This window comes from Amblyomma maculatum, chromosome 1 (genome assembly GCF_055883805.1).
Source record: "Amblyomma maculatum isolate TAMU_Amacu chromosome 1, ASM5588380v1, whole genome shotgun sequence".
NCBI classification, from domain to species: domain Eukaryota; kingdom Metazoa; phylum Arthropoda; class Arachnida; order Ixodida; family Ixodidae; genus Amblyomma; species Amblyomma maculatum.
This window is the reverse complement of record NC_139344.1, coordinates 26,615,281-26,635,267: the sequence shown is the minus strand read 5'-3', so window position 1 is coordinate 26,635,267 and position 19,987 is coordinate 26,615,281. Positions and strand designations below refer to the sequence as shown.

The 19,987-nt window shown below is 45.3% G+C and overlaps 1 protein-coding gene across 1 annotated transcript in view; it reads right to left on the bottom strand.

The window, feature by feature from the left end:
* Positions 1-19,987, bottom strand: part of IntS8 (integrator complex subunit 8) — a 147,636-nt gene that overhangs the window by 41,393 nt on the left and 86,256 nt on the right. The window contains exons 12-15 of the mRNA XM_084587879.1: positions 12,264-12,403; positions 10,159-10,292; positions 9,262-9,369; positions 509-728 (exon numbers count right to left, since the gene is read on the bottom strand). Coding sequence (XP_084444005.1) covers positions 509-728; positions 9,262-9,369; positions 10,159-10,292; positions 12,264-12,403 — 602 coding nt within the window. The remainder of the gene's footprint in view (positions 1-508; positions 729-9,261; positions 9,370-10,158; positions 10,293-12,263; positions 12,404-19,987) is intronic.

Below are 19,987 nucleotides of genomic sequence, written 5' to 3'. Positions count from 1 at the left end.
AACAACGAAGTGTGGGTAAGCAGATCCATTTAAGGCCAAGGAGATTTATTTACAGCCACAGGGCCACAACTCACCACTCGCAGCACATACAGCGCGACACACGATCGCAATGTCAGTGATGCGAGAACAATGCACCTCTGCAAACTTCCCACAGCACGTAGAGCATGACAGGAGATTGCATCGTTGCCAATGTGTGGGTTGCGTACAGCGCGGCTGAGGATCATGGAGCCAACGATATGTGGGCCGTGGGTAGTGCTCAAGGTTGCGGTTGTGATTCGCGTGTTCATATTATCCGTAGTGGCACAGAAGAGTGTTCAACACATCCCAAATTCTGCACACTGTATGCAATGTGCCGAGCCAGGAAGTTTTATGAACTCTTATCATATCGAAAGTCATATCACTCAGATTCTATTATCAGGGTTTTCAAGTACACATGCTTCAATGGGGGAGATTTTGGGACACTGCGAAACTTCATATTGTCGAGGAATTCACTCTATGGAGCAGTTACCTTTGTCAGCTTCAGCGTAGTATGCAAGCAGAGTTTTCTGGGCCAGCTGAATAAGGTCTGTGAGCTGGCGAGCACCTTGTGGCAGGGGCAGAGTGTCGACTGCCTGCAGGATTTCTGTATAGCGCATCTCCGCAACCAATAGGGCTGCTAGGCGACGCCATTGAGGCATACGAAGTTCTGCCTCCACAGCATGGAACAGTAGCAGAGAAGGTGCGTACAACTGGAGCAGAATGACAAAGGTAAGGGTGACCAATACTGCAGATGCCACTAGACAAATGATACCTCACAGCAATACACCCTTGAACAGGTTTAGCCCACATAAATTTTCGCAAGCGATGTCACGGGCCAAGACTGCATCTATTATTGCATGTGTAAGAATGACGTGAAAACTAAGAGTGTAATGCCCAGGACTTTTGAGGTAAAATTAACAAAAATAAATAAAACTGATGTGGTATCAGACCTTGATCAGCTGCCTACAGGTTGCCATAAACATGCTCACTTAGGAAGATAATATAATACAATGAGCTAAAGCTACAATGAACATTTATGCTCAAAAGAGAAAGAAAGAAGAAAGGAAAAGCTGTATAAACGAAGTTGTAGTGCAGACTAATGCTAATTCAAATGATGCAAGTATAAATGGCAAGTCTAGACTGCAAGTACAATTGAAAGGAACTGAAAGAAGGCCTATGGAATTCAGTCGAAGCCAATTCCATGAAGTGCACATTTGAAATATAATTGCATAAATACTGATTTTGAGTCACCTGAATTAGGAAAAGCCCATTTGCAGAGAACTGATGTCAAAGAAAGCTGTGCAGTTTAAAACTCACCTTGGAGGAAGTTAATTTCCTATGCCTTCCTTGGTTTTAGCTACTCATGGATTCGTTCAAATATGCACGCGTGCGCGCGCGCACACACACACACACACACACATATACATACATATATATAAATCACATTTATTGTCTAAAGGCAATATTGAGTAAATTATTAAAATTAACCTAATTAACCAATGAATTATTTCCAAAACAAAAAATTTCCTGTAGTGCACAAGACGGCTATCAGCTGTATACAACTGATCTCCTCGGGCTATTTCACATATTTATTACAGTAAAATCCAGCGTATAATACGGGCCCGCATATAATACGAGGTGTAATTTTGGAATAGCAAACACAGAAAAAAAAGTTTCATCCACGTATAATGCGAGCGAGGAAAGATCAGCAAAAGTACACTCGCGTAATGGACCCACTTTTTTTTTTTTCAGAAACATCGACGTCAGTTTGAGGGGAGGGTTCAACACGTGGGAACAAATAGTCTTCTTCCCCCCCATTAGAAGTCAAAGAAGGCAACGTAGTCAGCCGCGATCATGACGACGCGGGATGTGGGCTTTTAGCATCGTTCGCTTCAAAAGCCTTTGCTGCTCCATACGTTCCAATCATTTTGTGGCAGTGGATGCGCCCACCCCAATTGAGCAACCAGACGTGCCAAGCAAGCCACCGCTGGCACTCCCGCGAAGGCCACTGACACTCTGCAAAGTTCCCCACCCCCATCACCACCACCAGAGACATGCGCCTTGCGTTGGTTTTTGGTGCAAATTCTGCCTGACGGTGTATGACGAGCCAGCAACAAAGTCCTTGTTTTGTACCTCGTTAGAAAAGCGGGTGCAAATCGTAATAGGAAGAGTTGTTCCGGACCATTTTTCTGATTTTGCCTTGCAATACATGTGTCAAAAACTATTTCAACGAAAATAATCATAAGGTGAGGCTGTGCCCATCATTCCAGCACTGCCAAAAAGTGACGACGTATAACAATCAAGGGGCTGCGGCCACTACCATGTGAGGAGCCCGATGACGCGACGGCCAGTTCTGAGCATAGACTTGCTTTTGGTTGGTTTGATTTGTGGGGTTTAACGCCCCAAAGAGACTCAGGCTATGAAAGGCGCCGTAGTGGAGGACTCTGGAAATTTCTCTGCAATAGACTTGCTTTTAATCACATGCATGCACGCATAGACTTTTCTGTCACGTCATAAAGGTTCGCGAGGTCAGTGATGTCACTGAACGTAGCGTACAGTGTGGGCGACGATCGAGGAACTTGTTGTTCGCTATGTAACAGCTCGACACGTCAAATATTTTGGGCAGTCTAGAACCACTGAAGAACCCTGGCGACGGCCTTGCATTCTGAAGTAGTTAATATATATGCACCTGCATTCAGAGGCAGACGTTTTGTTGAAGTGTTCACATGATATCTAGCTTGACAGCATCGAACGTGAACACGAAATGAGCGCAGTTATAGATTTTCATTTAAGCATAACCTGCAAGCATCTCGATTCCCGAGGCTTTCCTTATTTATTAAATAATGCTGCTGAAGAACTGAAACAAAATAAAAAAAAATAAAAGGCGATAATTTAGAAACTTGTTCAATGCTTCAGCGCATGCTTAATAAATTATGGAATAAAATTGTCTTTTGCAGTAGAGGTCTTTTTTCCTGAACAGCCCAAGCAAAATCAGTAGCGAAGCAAGACAGTAATTCCGAAAACAAAATTACAACTATCCCCAAGTTTTAATTCTTAGCTGCTAACCTAGCTATTCGGAAAACAACAAAATTCACGTGAAAAAGAAAAATTCAGCGGCGGTTTGCTTTGGCTAAGCACTGATATACATGCAATGTTTATAGCCCACGTTTAGAAAAGTACTGCTTCCTATAGCTTTGTTCTACCTACGACCGGCTTTATTACTTGGCGACCTGCTCATCGCCGCCGCCTCCATAGCCCCGGATTTGTTGTGGCTTGTTTAGTTCACCCGAGCGCCGCTGCCCTCCGTGGCGCCACAACTTACCCCCACCTAGGCTGCCTCGACGCGCGCGCGGGTGAGCGCCCTCATTGAGGCACCCCACTCCACGCTATCGCCGGTAGCGTGTTGTGCTGCTGTTACTGTTGTGTTTATCCCTCGTGTATGCATGTGCGCTGATGTGTCACTTGTCGATCATCCTGAAGATATTATCAGAAAAATAAAATTCCTGTTTCCATGCTTTCCGAGAGCACTGTAGAATCTGCACTGGAGAATTGCGTAAGCCTGTGCTGTCCGCAAAATGCGTCAGCGCGATTCCCCGTACGACAGATACTGCGCCTTTCCCTTCCTATTAAGGTGGCAGTTTGGGCTTGTTAGTAACAAGACTAAAGAAAAAAAAAAATAGTGCAGGGATAGAACGGGGACAAGCAATTATAAGGCAATTATAGAACTTCCCTGTAAAGCAACTTCCTTCCTGTAAAGCAATTATAGACCGCCGGCGAAATTTGATGCGTTCAATGGAACGCTGGTTGTGTTCGACAAGGGGCGCGCGATGTACTGCATGTGTGCTGCAGCAGCAAACTCAGGCTTTCGCATTTCTCCTCGGTAGATTCTGCAGTGCTCAGATTTTTTTTTTTTTTTTTGCGTGGTGCCAGATTACGAGTCGGAAATTTAATTACGGCAAACAGCATTTAATTTTCGTGGGGCACCAATGCACCAAGGACACAACTGAGCCTCACAGAATGGTGCTTCAGGCTGCATATCCAGAAAATCATGAGGCCATTTTTTGGGGGAATTTCACCTCCGACCTTGCAGAACAGCATGCACAACGGAACGTCATCAATGCTAAGCCGTCATCAAGCCAAAATCACGGAAAGTATTTTGAAGTGCAGGAACGTTCCCGCGCTGGCATAAAAAAATCACATGTTTAGCGCACAAATTCCAGTTTGGCTATCGCTTATTATATTTTTTTTTGTAAATTTCGTTAACGACTAACAGTCCAGTGAACCCTCCTGATTACAAAATAGGAGGTGTATGCATGGTGCGCATTTTGTTTTAAATAGGCGGAAAACGGCGTGGCGTCACCGCAGCTGCGATGTTGCATAGCACGAGCAGAATTCAGGTTTGCGGCTGTGCAGGAAAAAAATGGCTAAGCAAATAGCACTGCAGCCCTTTCTCAGCTAGTTCAAGAATAAAATAACTGCAGCTCTGGAAAACATCAATATCATAAATGGTTTATGGGAACAGCTAGCTCCGAGCTCACCGACAACGCTAAGAGCGGGAGCCTGCTCCGGTTCCTCACGGAAAATAATTTACATGAGTTTCTATAATATGCCTTATGGCAAGCTCGCGTAAAAAAAAAAAAAAACTACGAGCGCGAGATGCCGGCTTTCGCAAACGGATGTTCTCGGGTGCCAGCGAGCCCAGGACAGGCCTCTAAGCTGGCGGCACGCGCTCGAAGCATTTATGCATGACCACAGAAAGCTAATATATGCCTATAATACCAAGAAATTTTGCTCAGCAGCAGCTATCAAGCGAAACACAGCCGGACTGTAGTTATCCATACTATAGCGGCAGCGACGGCGCGCGCCGAAATGAGGGGAAGTTGTGGCGCCACCTGGCGCGGCGCGCCGTCCCTACTGAGGAATCACGTGATATTTTCGCGGACACGCGCTGCCGTAGGAGGCGGCAGGATGAACAGGTCGCCAAGTAATAAAGCCGGTCGTGGTTCTACCAAGCCTTGTGATGTTTAGCTAAGTACTTAAATCGTTCCTTGGGTTTTCATTAGGATTCAGGAGGCCTAATTAACGTCTTCAGTGCCACTGTGTCACATAATGTGAAGCTACGACCTTCAAAGCGCAGCTTGAAAGACTGGCAGCTTAGCACAAGAGAGAGAGAGAAAAAAAAAAAACAACACACAACTGGGTACTGAAATTGCGCACCGGTCTAGCGCCGTGGCCAGCAAAGCTAAACTTTTTACCTCGGTCTGTGCCCGCAACTTAATGGTGGCAAGTTTTTTTTTTTTTTTTGAGTGATTACTGGAAGGAAGCTTCAAAGCCACCTCGGCGAAATCCCGCTTGGAATGCGGGTTGTAATTCTGCTTAAAAAAGACCTATGTACAGAATAATAAATTTACATTGGCATGACTTAGATGGCAAATAAATAAAAAGGCCATGTAAAACTGAAGGTCGCAGTAAGAGCAGAAAGTATGCATTGGATCTTGAAGAGATCTTAAACGCGGCTGATTAACCGCGCGGCGAGCAGACGACATGCAGTGAGCGGACATGTAAGCAGGCGTCAGCGCCACCTGGACCTTTCTGGAGCATCGCGGAAGGGCTTCAGAGTTGGCAGCGCGGTATGCACACTTCCCCTATTCTAGCCACTTAATGTCGCTGTGGGAAATCTGGCGGGCTGAAAAGAAATACACTAGACGGCGACGGCATGAAAAGGAAGGACGTGCTAACGGCTGGCTTTTTTTTTTTTTTCAAGTTCTCAGTGGCAAAAGTGAGAAGCGGGTTCGTTATGCGAGTGGGCCCATTACGCGAGTAAATATGGTATATATCTGTGCTACGTTTCACGACTGTCACGTGAATCGTATGCGCTTCCGTGCCTTCGTGTTCAACATTATCCTGCACTAGGTGACAATAAAACTAGTTTAGCGCTACCGCTTACCGCTACTGCCTACCGCTACCACGCGAGCGTCAGTACGCATGCGCAGATCACCCCAAAGGTGACAGATGGCGCCACATTCCTGTCAAATTTCGGCGGACAACGCACGCGGGGACCAATGAGTGCGTGCTGTGCTGACGGTGGGCGGTAGTGGTAGACGGCCGCGGTAAGCAGCAGCGCTAAACTAGAAGTCTCTAATAGTGCCACGAACGGACCTTTATGTACTGTTGCTGTATCGCTCCCCTTCTCGCGCCGACACGCGTGACTAGAGAATTTCACGCATCGTGATGAGAATCCACCTCACACTCATCCTGCTAATCGGTCGTCCTGCTGTTCTAAAACCAGTAGGTCGCTTCTAACTTAGACGCGAGACGGCAGCGCAAGAGCAGCCGGTCACCATGTGCTGCGCTCGCGTCCATCGCGTCCAGCACCACGTGCATGTGCGCGGCGTGTGTGCCCCGGAAGTGTTTTCAGATTCCGAGTTTTCGCGATCGTCATCGTCCGGTACGTGTATCTTCTGCTGAGTGTCCTTTGCTAGAGACAGCTTTCTGTAAAACTTTTTTCACAATATCCCGCACTTCTCAAAAGTGCGACCGACGCGCTCCTTGGGAGTACTGGTCAAGCGTCCGGAATTTGGCTATAGGGCAAGGCAGCATGGCTGGAGAGGTCTGTGAAACACCAGTGCGAGATGTGAGAGATAGTACGAGGTGTGCAACACCAGCTTCCGGCCGCGTGCACTTCGCGGGCTCCGTGGTCGCGATGATCGCGGCGTCAGCATGGACCGAAACCATCGAAACAGTCGGCCGGCGCCATTGCTAGGTAGCGCCTCCACTCGATGAAAGCTTAATGTTGATAGTGTTGATTAATAACGAGGCCTGAACAGCAAATTTAGGCTGAAATTTTTATGGATCCGTATATAATACGAGGTGGAAATCTGACATAATAAAATCGGGGGAAAAAAAGAACCTCACATTATATGTGGGTTTGTACAGTTAGTTGGGACACCATGTATGTATGTATGTATGTATGTATGTATGTATGTATGTATGTATGTATGCATGTATGTATGTAGGCAGATAAACTAAGGGGAAATGAGGGTGGTCGTTATAATACATGAAGGAAAGAAGCCAACAGTCGGCGAGGCCAAGGAAAGCATTGGGGATGGTACTCTGTCTTGTTTTTTTTTTTTTTTTTTTTTAATTTTTAATTAAAAAAATTAAAAAAAAAAAAAAAAAATCCATCCTCAATGCTTTCCTTGGCCTCGCCGACTGTTGGCTTCTTTCCTTCACACATATATATATAGAGCGAAGTGTACACTTTTAAAGAAACATTTATTGGACTCGACGTTTCGACCAGAAGCTGGCCTTCATCAGGCCAGCTAAAGCGGCCTAGTAGTATGTTAAATGCTCTCGCATCCTATATATATATGCCAGGTGCTTTTTTTTAGTAGGTTCAAAGCTTTAAAAGAAAAGGTAACTAACTTGAAATTAATTTTAGCTTTCGGGCTATACTGGGGGCTATGGCAGATGCTACTAGGTAAGAGGCAGGAGACTTTAATGAGTTTGCTGATTAACTAAGTAGTAGTAGTAGAACCCCTTTATAGTAAAGTCACTGAGACGAGCAAAAATCTTTACTATATCAGTTTTTACTGATGACATGGTCCTGAAGATGCTGTCTGGTAGTTAAATGGCCCCTTGCTGAACACGTCTTGTTGCTTAATGAAAAAAATCACTCTGATATAGCTTCCATCTCTTTCTATCATCTCTTCCTGCAATATTTTTCAGTTGTAAAAATCTAGTGGAAGTACCTCTTAAGCATGAGGACAACGTAGCTACGAATACAGCCGAATTTGATTTCATGTAAAAATCAAAGCTTTGCATGAGCATGGTGTCACTTTTTGCTGTTTCTGTCTTTTAAAAGGCAATAAATGATAAATACGCATGGCAGTCAAGTACTGCAAGACCGCACATGCTGCACCTCCACTTCTTGCCTCCACTGTCTCATGCTTTTGTGCTGCACAGTAAAATATTTGCCAGTTTCCTCCTCTTCCCCATTTCTTGATGCACTTTTACTCTCCCTTACTTTTTGAACGGACTGCGGCGCCTCCTTTCCATGTTTGTAGACAGGTTTACTTTCTTTTCTTACGCGCTTCAAGCTTTTTCTCACGACTCCAAAGCCTCCGTAAAGTAGGCTTCTCTTGAATGCTGCTAAACCTGGCGGTAAAGCCATTTAAAAGAACGCTCGATGTTATTTTTCTGTTTTTAAATAGAAAAAAATATTTTCCTTGCGATTCTAGGCAGTGGGCGGGTGGCGATGTCATATCGTGGGAGCCGTGGCCACGGCCAGGTGCAGTTTACTATAACCGATTATTACCAGGAATGTCTTTACTATAAAGGGGGAAAAATGTACAGTTGTCTATGGAAGATGAACTGGGACTTCAGTTTCACTTTACTATATCAGAGTTTACTATAGCGGGGTTCTACTATGTTTATCAACTTTTTTACACCTTTAGGGGATAATTCTAGTTGCAGAATTGGAGGTCGTCCTCCAACTAATATAGCTGTGAAAAAAGATTTAAAAAATAAAGTAGTACACATTATAAGGCCCTCTAATGTCACCCTGACAGGCAGCTTCACAGGGTAACACACTGCCAGCAGGCAGATCTAGCATAGATCACTCAGTCAATGAATGCTTTTAGCAGGACTGCAAAAGCAATGACTGCGCACATTGGGTACCGATGCGGCGGCTAACAGAGAGGCCGCGGTCGAAGGAACGTTGACAACAGACCGCTGCACACCCCTGTGGCTCCTGGGCGATGCCAGCAATGTGACAAAATCTCTGGGTGAAGCGATCTATGTCACAGGCAGTTTTAGTGTGTGAAGCTGCCTATCAGGGTGACATTTGTGGGCCTTGTAAAGTGCGTTACAACTTTAAAACTTTATAAGTGAAAATTTGATTGCACTATTGGAGGACGAGCTCTAATCTTACAAATACAATATACCCCCTAAATTAAAAATTAAAGAAAGTTAACATATTTAGTGAATTAGTCGACTAACTGAACCACACTACTCTTACCTGGTGTTCGCCGTAGCCCCAAATAAAGTACCAGGGCTAAAATAAATCTTAAAATTTTGCATCACACACACACATATATATATATATATATATATATATATATATATATATATATATATATATATATATTACATTTGATACATTTCTGAAACTGTTGGCATCCCTTTACAATCTTGAGGAACTGCTAAAACAACCAAGGCTCCAAAAATGCCAGTGAGAACTACCTTCAGCGAACGCAGCTCAAGTGCTTTGGCCAAGAGAACAAACATGCGCTCTTGCCATGGCTGTGGCAAGCCCCGGTGAAACTCTCGCAGATTGGTTGTCAGCTGCCACTGCAAAGAGAAAACATTTCTTTCGATCGCACTGCTTTCATCTGCTTGGCCCATGGATTCTTACTGAAGCCCATAATTGTTTACTGCTTGCATTGAAAAAGAAATCCAAAATAACTTCAATGTGCACATGAATGAAGTGTGCTATTTATACTAATAAGGACCCAAGGACTCAGTTCAAGTACGTACACTGTTTTCAAAAGCAACATACTAAAGCCTCAGTATAGTGCAAGGAGGTTTAACCAACCTGTTTAATCAACATATTGAAATCTGAGAAAGAAAAAAAAAACATCTGTGCTGCTTGGTTCATGTTGGCTCAAAAAGAATGATTTGGTCCATATGGTTTAACGTCCCAAAGCTATTCAGACTATGAGGGATGCCATAGTGAAACGCTCCGAAAATTTTGACCTCCTGGGTTTCCTTAACGTGCGCTGACATTGCACAGTAGACAGGCGTCTTGCTTTTCACCTCCATCAAAAAATGGCTGCCGCAGCTGCGCTTGGACCTGTAATCTTGGCTTTGTCAGTTAAGGGCCATAGCCATTAAGCTACCAGGTGAAAAGCAAGGTGCCTGTCTACTATGCGATGTAAGTGCATAATAAAGAATCCCAGATGGTCGAAATTTTCGAAGCTCTTCCACAATAGTATCTCTCTTAGCCTGAGTCGCTTTAGGACATAATCACAAACCAAAATTATCTGAATTAGAGAATTTAAAAACTGGATTATTGAAGTATGGCTGTATTTAAGAACTAGCAGCAGACAAAAAACTAGAAAAAAAAAAGTTTGAACTTACGTGTGAGCTCAATGACATTAATCGGACAGAAGGTGAAACACCCTGAAGTAATTTGATGAGAGAGATAATCTCCTCAGGGTCATGTGAAGCCACGAGTGCTCGCTCCATCCTTCCTATGTTTGTGGCTTGGTTTTCTGTCCAGGCAAAGAAACAAAGACTGATTTTACTTGTAGTTCCATAGTGAGCATCAGTTTCACGAGAAAAGGAATATGGTGGGATATGAATAAACTCATAAATCCGTCACGCTTGCATTTAGGGAAGCTCATACGCTACACACGTACCAACTATGGAAAGCAAAAACAGTCTAACCCGGATATATCCAACTCAAAAAGGATTGCAAATACAGTCAAACCCACTTATAAAATACCGGTTTTGATAACATATCAGATAAAACCGTGGGCAGTCGCTGCACCGTCAGGTCTGCCATATGTTCTATGGTTAAAAATAAAAAAAAAAAAGCTTTTACAATGGTTTCAATTATATTGTTGGTTATAATAAGCCAAATATGGTCACTGAAAGTCAGCAAAAACACGGAAACATGGCGACCACAAAAGTGTGCGCAAACGCGAAGACATCGTAGAAAAAAAAAAAAAAAATGTGTGTGTGTGTGTAGGGGGGGAGTGCACGGAGCCAATGCGTTGGCCGAGTGTGCCGGGGAAGCTTGCATGCCGCGGAGACGCAGGGGAGGACAGAGTGCTTCCTCACACGGAAGAGGAGGTAAGGCTTAAGGCGCTGCTAGGCACGGCCGTTCTGAGGAAGAGCTTTGAGTGCTCCCCCTCGAGACCGCCCGTGGGCTAGGAAACTCGCGTCCTCTCTGTCTCTGCATGGTGGAGCAGTCCATTCTGAGGGTGCACTGACCATGGTGCGCTGCACTATCCTCCCCTATTTGCTTTGCCCGGACCCCGCTTCGTGGATGCACATTTTGTGGCAGGCGTGCAGCAGTGTTCGTGCACGTGTCTTTCTACTGTGGTTCTCCCAGTGTGTCATCATCGTTGCCACGATCTTGCTGGCCCTGGATTTTCCGTGAACAGCAATGAAAGATTGTGCGAGAACGCCGACCGGCGGTGGAATTGAAGATCTCTCTCCTGATGGCAGTGCAGTTCATTTTTGGACCATGGGCAGAAGTAGGCTCCTTCATCATAATGAACAGCTTCAGGAGGCGAGCTTCGCTGGGGATGCTGGTGACGCAGAATGCCACGAAGCTCCTGCAAATACAGCGATGATCAAACTTAGGTCTACAGTGAGCGGTAGTGACGGCGACGCGTCGGGACTTGAGAGGAATTTTTACATGCCGACGATACAGTTGCGACAGATGAAGAGCTGAGAGAAGAGGCTATCGTCACAGCAGTCACTGGCACAGAGGACGGTGACAGTAGCGATGATGACGATGAACCGGAACCTGTGCAGGCTGCGTCTCACCAGGAGGCTTTGAGAATGGTAGACTCCCTGCGGGACTTTGTTTTTGCTAAGGACCTTCCACTGCACTATGTTCAGCAGTTGTATGCCCTGAAGAATGATGTCTGCCAGATTGCCATGAAACAGAGAACGCTTATGGCTCATGGGTTTCTTCCTACTATAAAATAAAAAGTGTAAACTACCTTGTTCTCATTAAATGTGTAGTTTACAACATTTTCTTTGTTTTTTTGCCCTAACCCGGTTATAACAATTATCGGCTACTATAACAATGATATTTCCATGCCACTTCAATATTGTTATAAGTGGGTTTGACTGCAGTTCGATGTACAGAAACTACTCGCAACCCTGACAAATGATACCAAGCCTAGATTCTAGTGATGCAGCCGGCTGATCCAGGCTTACATTTGCTTTGTGCTTCCTCGATGTGACAGCATGTCAGTTCGCATGGCTTACCGCTTTCACAAACCACAGAATGAAAGACAACAAAATACACTCAAAATCTGGTTAGAGTGGGGAGGTCATTGCTACCTGATATGACTGTCGGATAATACCAAATAAGTTTTCTGGGGCCCTGAGTGGTTTTTGAGGTAATCATGTATTTGTATCCATTGGAGAGGATTTACATCATTTCTCATTGTTTTCTGCGTAGAAAGCCAGTGTAGAAAGCCACAGAAAGCACACGGACTGACCGGCAAAAGAGACTTTTTCCAGTGGGATCTTGGGTGGGACTTCAGCAGGCGGAATCACTTGCTCAGAGGGGAAGCATTTTCGCAGCACACCTGAGCAGGACAACGCCTTGCCAACATCTGCTGAGGCATTGCTCACATACCTGGAAAGTGAAATGCGAATGACACAGCAGAGCCTGTCTCATCGTTTTCTTGGTGAACAACCAATATAGCATTTAAGCAAAAGTAAAGCCCTATGACATGCAGCCATAAGGTGCCCAACTACTGCAAGACACCATCAATGCATAAGTTGCTAAACAACACACTGACCACCCACATGGTCCTACCTTAAACAAAACAAAAATTTCGCATCAGCATTTGCTCAGCAAAATTTTCTTATTGATATTGGTATCTGTACGTGGCCTGCATTTAGTGTGGGAGTGTGAAAAAAAAGGAGGCCATGCACGCATTCTGTCTGTTGAAACCAAAAGGCTAACAAATGAAGTAACACGCACAAGGCCTTTTGAAGAATGCGATGTGTACCACTGCCAGGAGCTTGCATTGCCTTTCAAGCTTATTGCTGCCATATATGTTTTTAGCAAATGCTTTGAAATGTAACACACCCCAGTTGTAGTGGTAATGCCTACAGCATGTAGTTTTTCTCAAGGCATGATTCTTTGCTCAGCAACAACCTGTGGAGGCCACAGCAATAAGCACATTTTCTTTGTGCCAAATGCAACACCAAATGCCACGGCAACTGCCATGCCAATCGCAAGACATATACGTACAGTAGAACCTCATTGATACGTTCCCGATTCATACAATTTCCCATTTCATACGTTCAAATTCGTGGGCAGTAAGACATCTCCCATAGAGTTAGACAATTTTTCTCCAGGTTAATATTTCTTTCCCGGATAACACGATTTCACTGTTACTACATTTGAAATTTCAACAAACTGTGTGATCGCAAAACGACAAATGTTTTGTGATTAATCAACCAGGCATATGCTAACGATTTGCGATCAATCAACTGGGTATATGCGAACGAGTGCTTGCGACGTGAAAAACTGATCGGCGGTGGTCACTCGCCACAGTTGCTTTCCTGCAGTGCTAGGTGCAATGGGGTGAAGCATAAAAAAAATTCAATTAACCAGCTAACATACGAGGCACCCGTTCCCAAGGAAACATGACTTATGATGAGAAATGTGGTTGCTTCTTTTGCGGTCGGTGTCTTACGGGCATAAAAAGAACCATTTCATAACTACAACTACAGTGAAAACTGCGGCGCTGGAGGGTAGGGGTTGGCGGCTGCCTGCTTTTCTCTTCCGGGCAATTAGATGCTCGAAAATTCGGAAATACGGATAAGTACTTATGTCCGCGTGGTCCCAGCCAACGGCTATGAAAGGCTATGACGTCAGACGGGCCCTACGAGTTTCAAAAAAAAAAAAAAAAAAAAAAGTTATGTGGGAACCCCCCCTTTTTTGGCCGCAGTTGTCTGTCCTTCCACCCACAAGTCATCAACGAAAGCATGCGGTCATTCGCGATTGTGACGCCGGCTTTAAGCACCGCACGCTTCAAAAGGTGCGTTGGCACTATCACGTGTTCTAATGATTGTGTGGCAGTGGGTGGCACCCGCCTTAAGTGTTGCCCTAACGCCACACGATAAAGTGAAAACAAAGCCTACAACCAGACGAGTAGTAGCACTCTATCAAATCGACCCCCCCCAGCGCAGCGTCTTGGTGCATTGCCAAGAAATGCGCGGTGGAATGGGATGGTGACGGCGCAAAACTGAGACGTGCTAACGAAAGCTTTTTCTTTTTTTCATATTCTCAGTGGCAAAGATGGGGAGCATTCTTTATTCGAGGGGGTCGTTACGCGAGTAAATATGGTACATTTACTGTAATGCAAATGGTTCCTGTCAGTTTTTTTTTTTTCGAGGCCATTTGATAATTCGAACGTTTTTTTCCCGTCCCGTGAAGCTCAAATTACCCAACTTTTATAATTCGAACATTTTTTTCCCGTCCCGTGAAGCTCAAATTACCCAACTTTTACTCTATCACTTGCATACGAGCGTTCTGGGTCTAGAAGAAGCAGCATGAGCAAAAGCGCGGCGAGTGCGAGCCATCGCGATGGTTTCCCCACATGTCGCTAGTGTAAGGGGGAGAAGCATCCTGAAACAAGGAGGCGATCCCGGCTCGTCATTCCTCCTACGAACCAGATTTGTTGTTAAATCTTTTCCTTAGGGCAACACAAATATGGACTGAATTTTGTGAGAGCTAAAACGGGAGCTGTGCATGCTTCATGTCCGTAAATGCTAATCTACACTTTTGGTGGTGGTGGTGGTGGTGAAAACTTTTATTGTCCAGAAGAGGTGACACCAGAGTTCTGGTACCACTCGCAGGCGTCCAGCGAGCCCGATGTCACCCTAAGGGGCAGGGGTTAGTAGACAAAGCGGTTTGCCGCTTCGGTTGCCAGATACACAATGTTGGCCTGTGTTGCTGGGTCTTCACTATGAAGCGCGGTCTCCCATGCTTCTGTGTCATTGAATAAATTGTAGCCCGGGGAGCGGTTGCACTCCCAGAGGATATGTTTTAGAGTTCCTCTATCGTTACAGAATTTGCAGAATTGGTCCTCCGGATTTTCAGTTTACGTGAGGTATCTCCATGTGGGAGACATGTGGTTCTTGGCTTGCAGGCGGCGCCATGTGACTGTCCCTGTGGCCGTGACGTGAGGGACCTATCTGGGGGTGGATATTTCCGCCGTCCCAACTTGTAGTGCTTGATGACCTCGTTGTAGGTCGCGAGCATCTCGACCATAAAGTTAAGTTGAGGTCGGCATCCCCCCCCTGAATAATGGAATAATGAGCGCTCGGGCAAGGGCGCTGGCCGCTTCGTTTCCTGGTATGTTGAAGTAAGCGGGGGCCCAGGCTAGGGTGATCCCTCCATGTTGCTTTTCGATAATATGTTCAACGCATAGTGTGATATTTTGCCTTTGCAGAAATTCCTTATTGGCGATTTGCTGTCATTGATGATCACCTTCGCGTCCGTACTAACGCACACTAGGGCGATCACCGCTTCCACCGCTACTGTGGCGTCTACTCCGCTTGTATAAATCTTGCCTTGCTCTATTGCGGACCCGTCGACTACCACTGAGACGGGGTTCCCGTCGTCAAAAGCGGCGTCTGTGAAGGCAACCATGTATGCAATGAAAGTCTCAATTCTAAATGCCTTTGTACCTCATTCAGCATTAATATTAGGCAGTTCGGATCATCCGTTTCCCCAGATAATATGTTTTTCGACGTTTTTGTTTTTAAAGAACGTACCAACGAGCTTTTACTGTAACACACCAGGTAGACATACTGGGAGAATTGTGCAGAGGAACCTGTGCCATGATATGAGCACGATAATATTTTGCACATAGAAAGTAAGAGAAACATCAATAAATGGTACCATTTGAAGTAGATTAATACTGGAGTGGCAATATGGCACCAAAAGATCTGAAATGAGGAACATCGATCTAGGAGTCAGTGTATGCATGGCTCATATTTCAGAATTCAAATATAAAATACATAAAAGGTCAAGTGTGAGAAGAGCAAAATTTCGGTGCGAAGCAAATTTGAATATTAAAAACTTAATGCGAGTCGAATAGAATATTTTTTAAAATACTTTTAATCACCATCACTGTCAGCCTGATCAACATACACTGCGGGGCAAAGGCCTCTCAAATAACCCTTAAATTAACTGGGTCCTGTGCCAGCTGCCCCAAACTAATCCCCCCCAGGCTTCCTAATCTTTCCACCCAACTCCAGGACGCTATCCTTTGAGGCCATCAGTGATTATGCGTTCACTTTACATGCCCATTTCTTCTTGATTTCGATCAGCATGCCAGTACCTCGTGTTCATTATTTGGCCCACACTACACGCTTCCTGTCTCTTAAAGCTACACGCATCATTACCCTTTCAACAGCTCTCTGCATCATCCTTAACATAGGTCAAACTGTTCTTGTTAGCTTCCACTTTCTGCCTGAAAGGCGAGTATCTGCATGAAACAGTTGTTATATGCCTTCCTCTTGAGGGATACCAGGAAATTGTCATTCGTGATCTGAGAACATGTGTCGAATGAGCTCTACCCAAATCCTACTCTAGTTATTTCACCCTTGCAGTCCAATCTACGGTCACGACCACTTACCACTTCCAGCACCTGGCTATACCTATCGTAAACTGCTGTTTCCTTATGAGGGTTTTGAACATCTACCTTCATTTTCAGCACATTAATTTTTAGGCCTACTGCTCTCTTTTCTTCACAAGCCTTTCCCTGTCTCCATCTTGCTATGCGTGCGGTCCAAGCACAGTACCCATTTTTTAAACTTAGTTATATATAGCGCTGACTCTTCTTGGCCTAGTTCCTCAGTTTCGTGTCATCGCCATCGGTGCCGGCTATAGCACAGACCTTGGTGGTGCACCAAGTTGCTGTGCATCCGTAACAGTGCGGATTCTTCACATTAGGCAAGAGCAATGCCGGCAGTGACTCGCCCTGAAAATTGGCAGCGTGGAAGCACACTGCTCCGTCACTATATGTATGTTTAGAACGCCGGCGGAACCATGCAAAAGGGACATGGTGCACAGGGACAATGCATGTTGAGGCGCATGTGCGGCGATGCGACTGAATTAGCAGAGTCAAGCCAAGATAAAAAAAGCGTGCGCATCTCATCGGCGTTTTTTCAAGCGGTTTGATGGCGTTGGCTGGGCTGTGGTGATATCTTGGTGATTAGTAAAAGATATCTGGACAACCCATCCCATGGTTCTGTGCGTGGTCCAGCTGATCGAGTGCATAAATGAGATGGAATACAGACCTGTGACGAAAGTTTTCTGCATTTTCCTCTTTGAGTTAGAGGTCTGATTATCAGCGAGAGGTGAAAATTTAATAATAATAATAATAATAATAATAATAAAAAAAAAACCTGACTGCCAAAGGCAAGAAAACAAACAAATGTTCGCAAAAGTCAACTAAACGGTACAATCGGAAAGGGAAAGGGGGGTGGTCCTTGGCCCCTATTGATGGCTGTAGGGATTCCTTGAGGCTAAAAGTTTGAGAACTCCTAGTCTAGGTCACTGATCATCCCTTGTGATTTGTTCCCTTAGTTACTCAAATCGCTGAGTGCTCAGATATTCTTTAGTAACTCTTATTCCCAACCGTTCCCAATCCTGGTCTTTGAATACTTCCTGCAAGCAAGCAGTGAATATGATTGGAGAGATGCCTCTTCGCCAGACACCCTTCTCTATTGGGATTTTATTACTTTCTTTATGAAGGACTATGGTCGCTGTGCACCAACCATAGATATTTCCAATACTTTACCATATGAATGGATACTGTGGTTTTGTACTGTCTGCATGACTGCCGAGGTTCTGACCTAAATTTTTTCTCGTGACCTATGAAGGCTATATGTAGGGACTGGCTATATTCCCAGCATTTTTTTATGACCTAGTTGACAGAAAGAATAGGATCAATTGTCGAGTAGCCTGTATGAAAACCTGCCTAGTCCTTCGGTTGATTGGAGTCTAGGTTTGTCTAGGAGTCTAGGTAGGACGTGCAAGCTGGGTTTCGCAAGGGCAGAGGAACTAGAGACCAAATTGCCAACCTTCGCTGGATCATGGAAAAAGCAAGAGAGTTCTAGAAACCCATCTACTTCTGCTTTATTGATTATGCGAAAGCGTTTGACTGCGTAGATCACAGTGGATTGTGGCAAGCTCTCCAAGAGATGGGAGTTCCAATTCACCTCATCTGTCTCCCCAGGAACCTGTATGAAGGACAAGAGGCCACAGTCAGAACTGGGCATGGTCTTACTGATTGGTTTCCGATTGAGAAAGGAGTGAGGCAAGGCTGCATATTTAACCTATATGCAGAGTGCATCATGAGGAAGGCCAGTCTGGACGAGTCTTCAGCTGGAGTGAAGATTGCTGGAAAACGTATCAACAACCTTAGATATGCGGATGATACCACTGTAATGGCAGAAAGTGAAGTGGAACTCAAGAGACTTCTGATGCACGTACAAGAAGAGAGTGAGAAGTTTGGGCTTAAACTGAACATTAAAAAGACAAAGATCATGGCGTCTTGCCCTATCAAGTCCTGGAGCATTAATGGACAAGAAGTGGAAGCTGTGACAGATTTTCTCTTCTTGGGCTGCAAGATTACCTCGGAAGGAGACTGCAGCCATGAAATTAGGAGACGCCTGCTTCTGGAAAAGAGAGCAATGGTTAGCCTTGACCGCCTAGTAAAGAGCCGAGACATTAGTCTGTCAACCAAGATCCGTATAACTCGTGCTATGGTCTTTCCAGTTGTGATGTATGGATGCGAGAGTTGGACTGTGAAGAAGGCTGACCGCCGAAGAATTGACGAGTTTGAATTGTGGTGCTGGCAAAGACTCTTGAGAGTTCCTTGGACTGCCAGAAGATGAAATCAGTCGATATTGTCGACCATAAACCCTGACTGCTCATTGGAGGGTCAAATTCTAAAGTTAAAGCTCAGCTACTTTGGTTATCTGATGAGAAGAGAGGAGTCGCTGGAGAAAGATTTGATGTTGGGAAAGGTTGAGGGTTGCCGGAGAAGGGGTAGGCAGCGAACGCGATGGTTAGATGGCATCCTCGAGGCACTGCAGATGAAGTTATGTGATGTTAGGAAGATAATGAGAGACCGGAAAGCGTGGCGTGACATGGTCCATAGGGTCACGAATAGTCGGACACGACTGAACTGAACTGAGGTTTGTTTTGACTTTTTTTTTTCTTTTTTTTTTTTTTTAACGCAAGCTTGCCATAAGGCATATTATAGAATCTCATGTAAATTATTTTCGGTAAGGAACCGGAGCAGGCTCCCACTCTTGTCATTGTCGGGGAGCCATTTAGAGAAGTCATCTTCCCTTGTTGTGATTAGTCCCACTTCGCGCAGAATCTGTGTCTTTGATGCACTTGTCCCTGCACAAGTCCACAGCAGGTGGCGAACATCCACTTCTGCAGCTGGTGTGGAACACTTCGGGCATGTGGTTGGTCCGATGTCTGTTTGAGATTTTCATCGGCATGTTACCGACGGGGTAAGGGCCACCTCAGCTCTTATCCGTCTAATGGCGATTTCCACTGGTCGCTACGGAGCACGTTTTCTTGCTCCGGGACGACGATTTCGAATTCCACTGGTCGACCAAGATAGGTTGCGCGTATTCCGCTGGTCGTTTGGGGCAGCTCAGGACGCTCCAGCTCGATCCGCCAACCGAAGTCGGATCTCGCCGGAAGTCCTAGTCGCTGACGCGGTCACTTCCGGATGCTGCTGGATTCTTTCGGCTGTTTTTGACCATTTCAGCGACATCGGCAGAGGACACTGGGCATCATCGTTTTTTGCACGAATATGTCGAAGTGTGTCTATCGAAAAACGTCTACAGCGTTAAAAAATGAGAAAGCAAGTTGTTGAGGGCCGCACTCCTGCCTATTTATCAACCGCAAACATTTTGGCGTTGGGATGCGGCTACAACTTTCGAAACTGGCTCAGCTTTACTTCTGCCGCGCGCTCTACACGTTCCGCTGGTCGACCAAGGCTGATTTGCTCTGTAGCGCTTTAGGTCGGCTCGGGCGCTTAGCTCCGATCGACCAGTGGAAATCGCCATAAGGGAAACCTCCTCCAATCTCGTTAAGTTAGGAGGGAGGGGGAATGTACACGGGGGAATGACGGCACGTGTACTTTTCCTTAAAGAGGATGTTAAGATG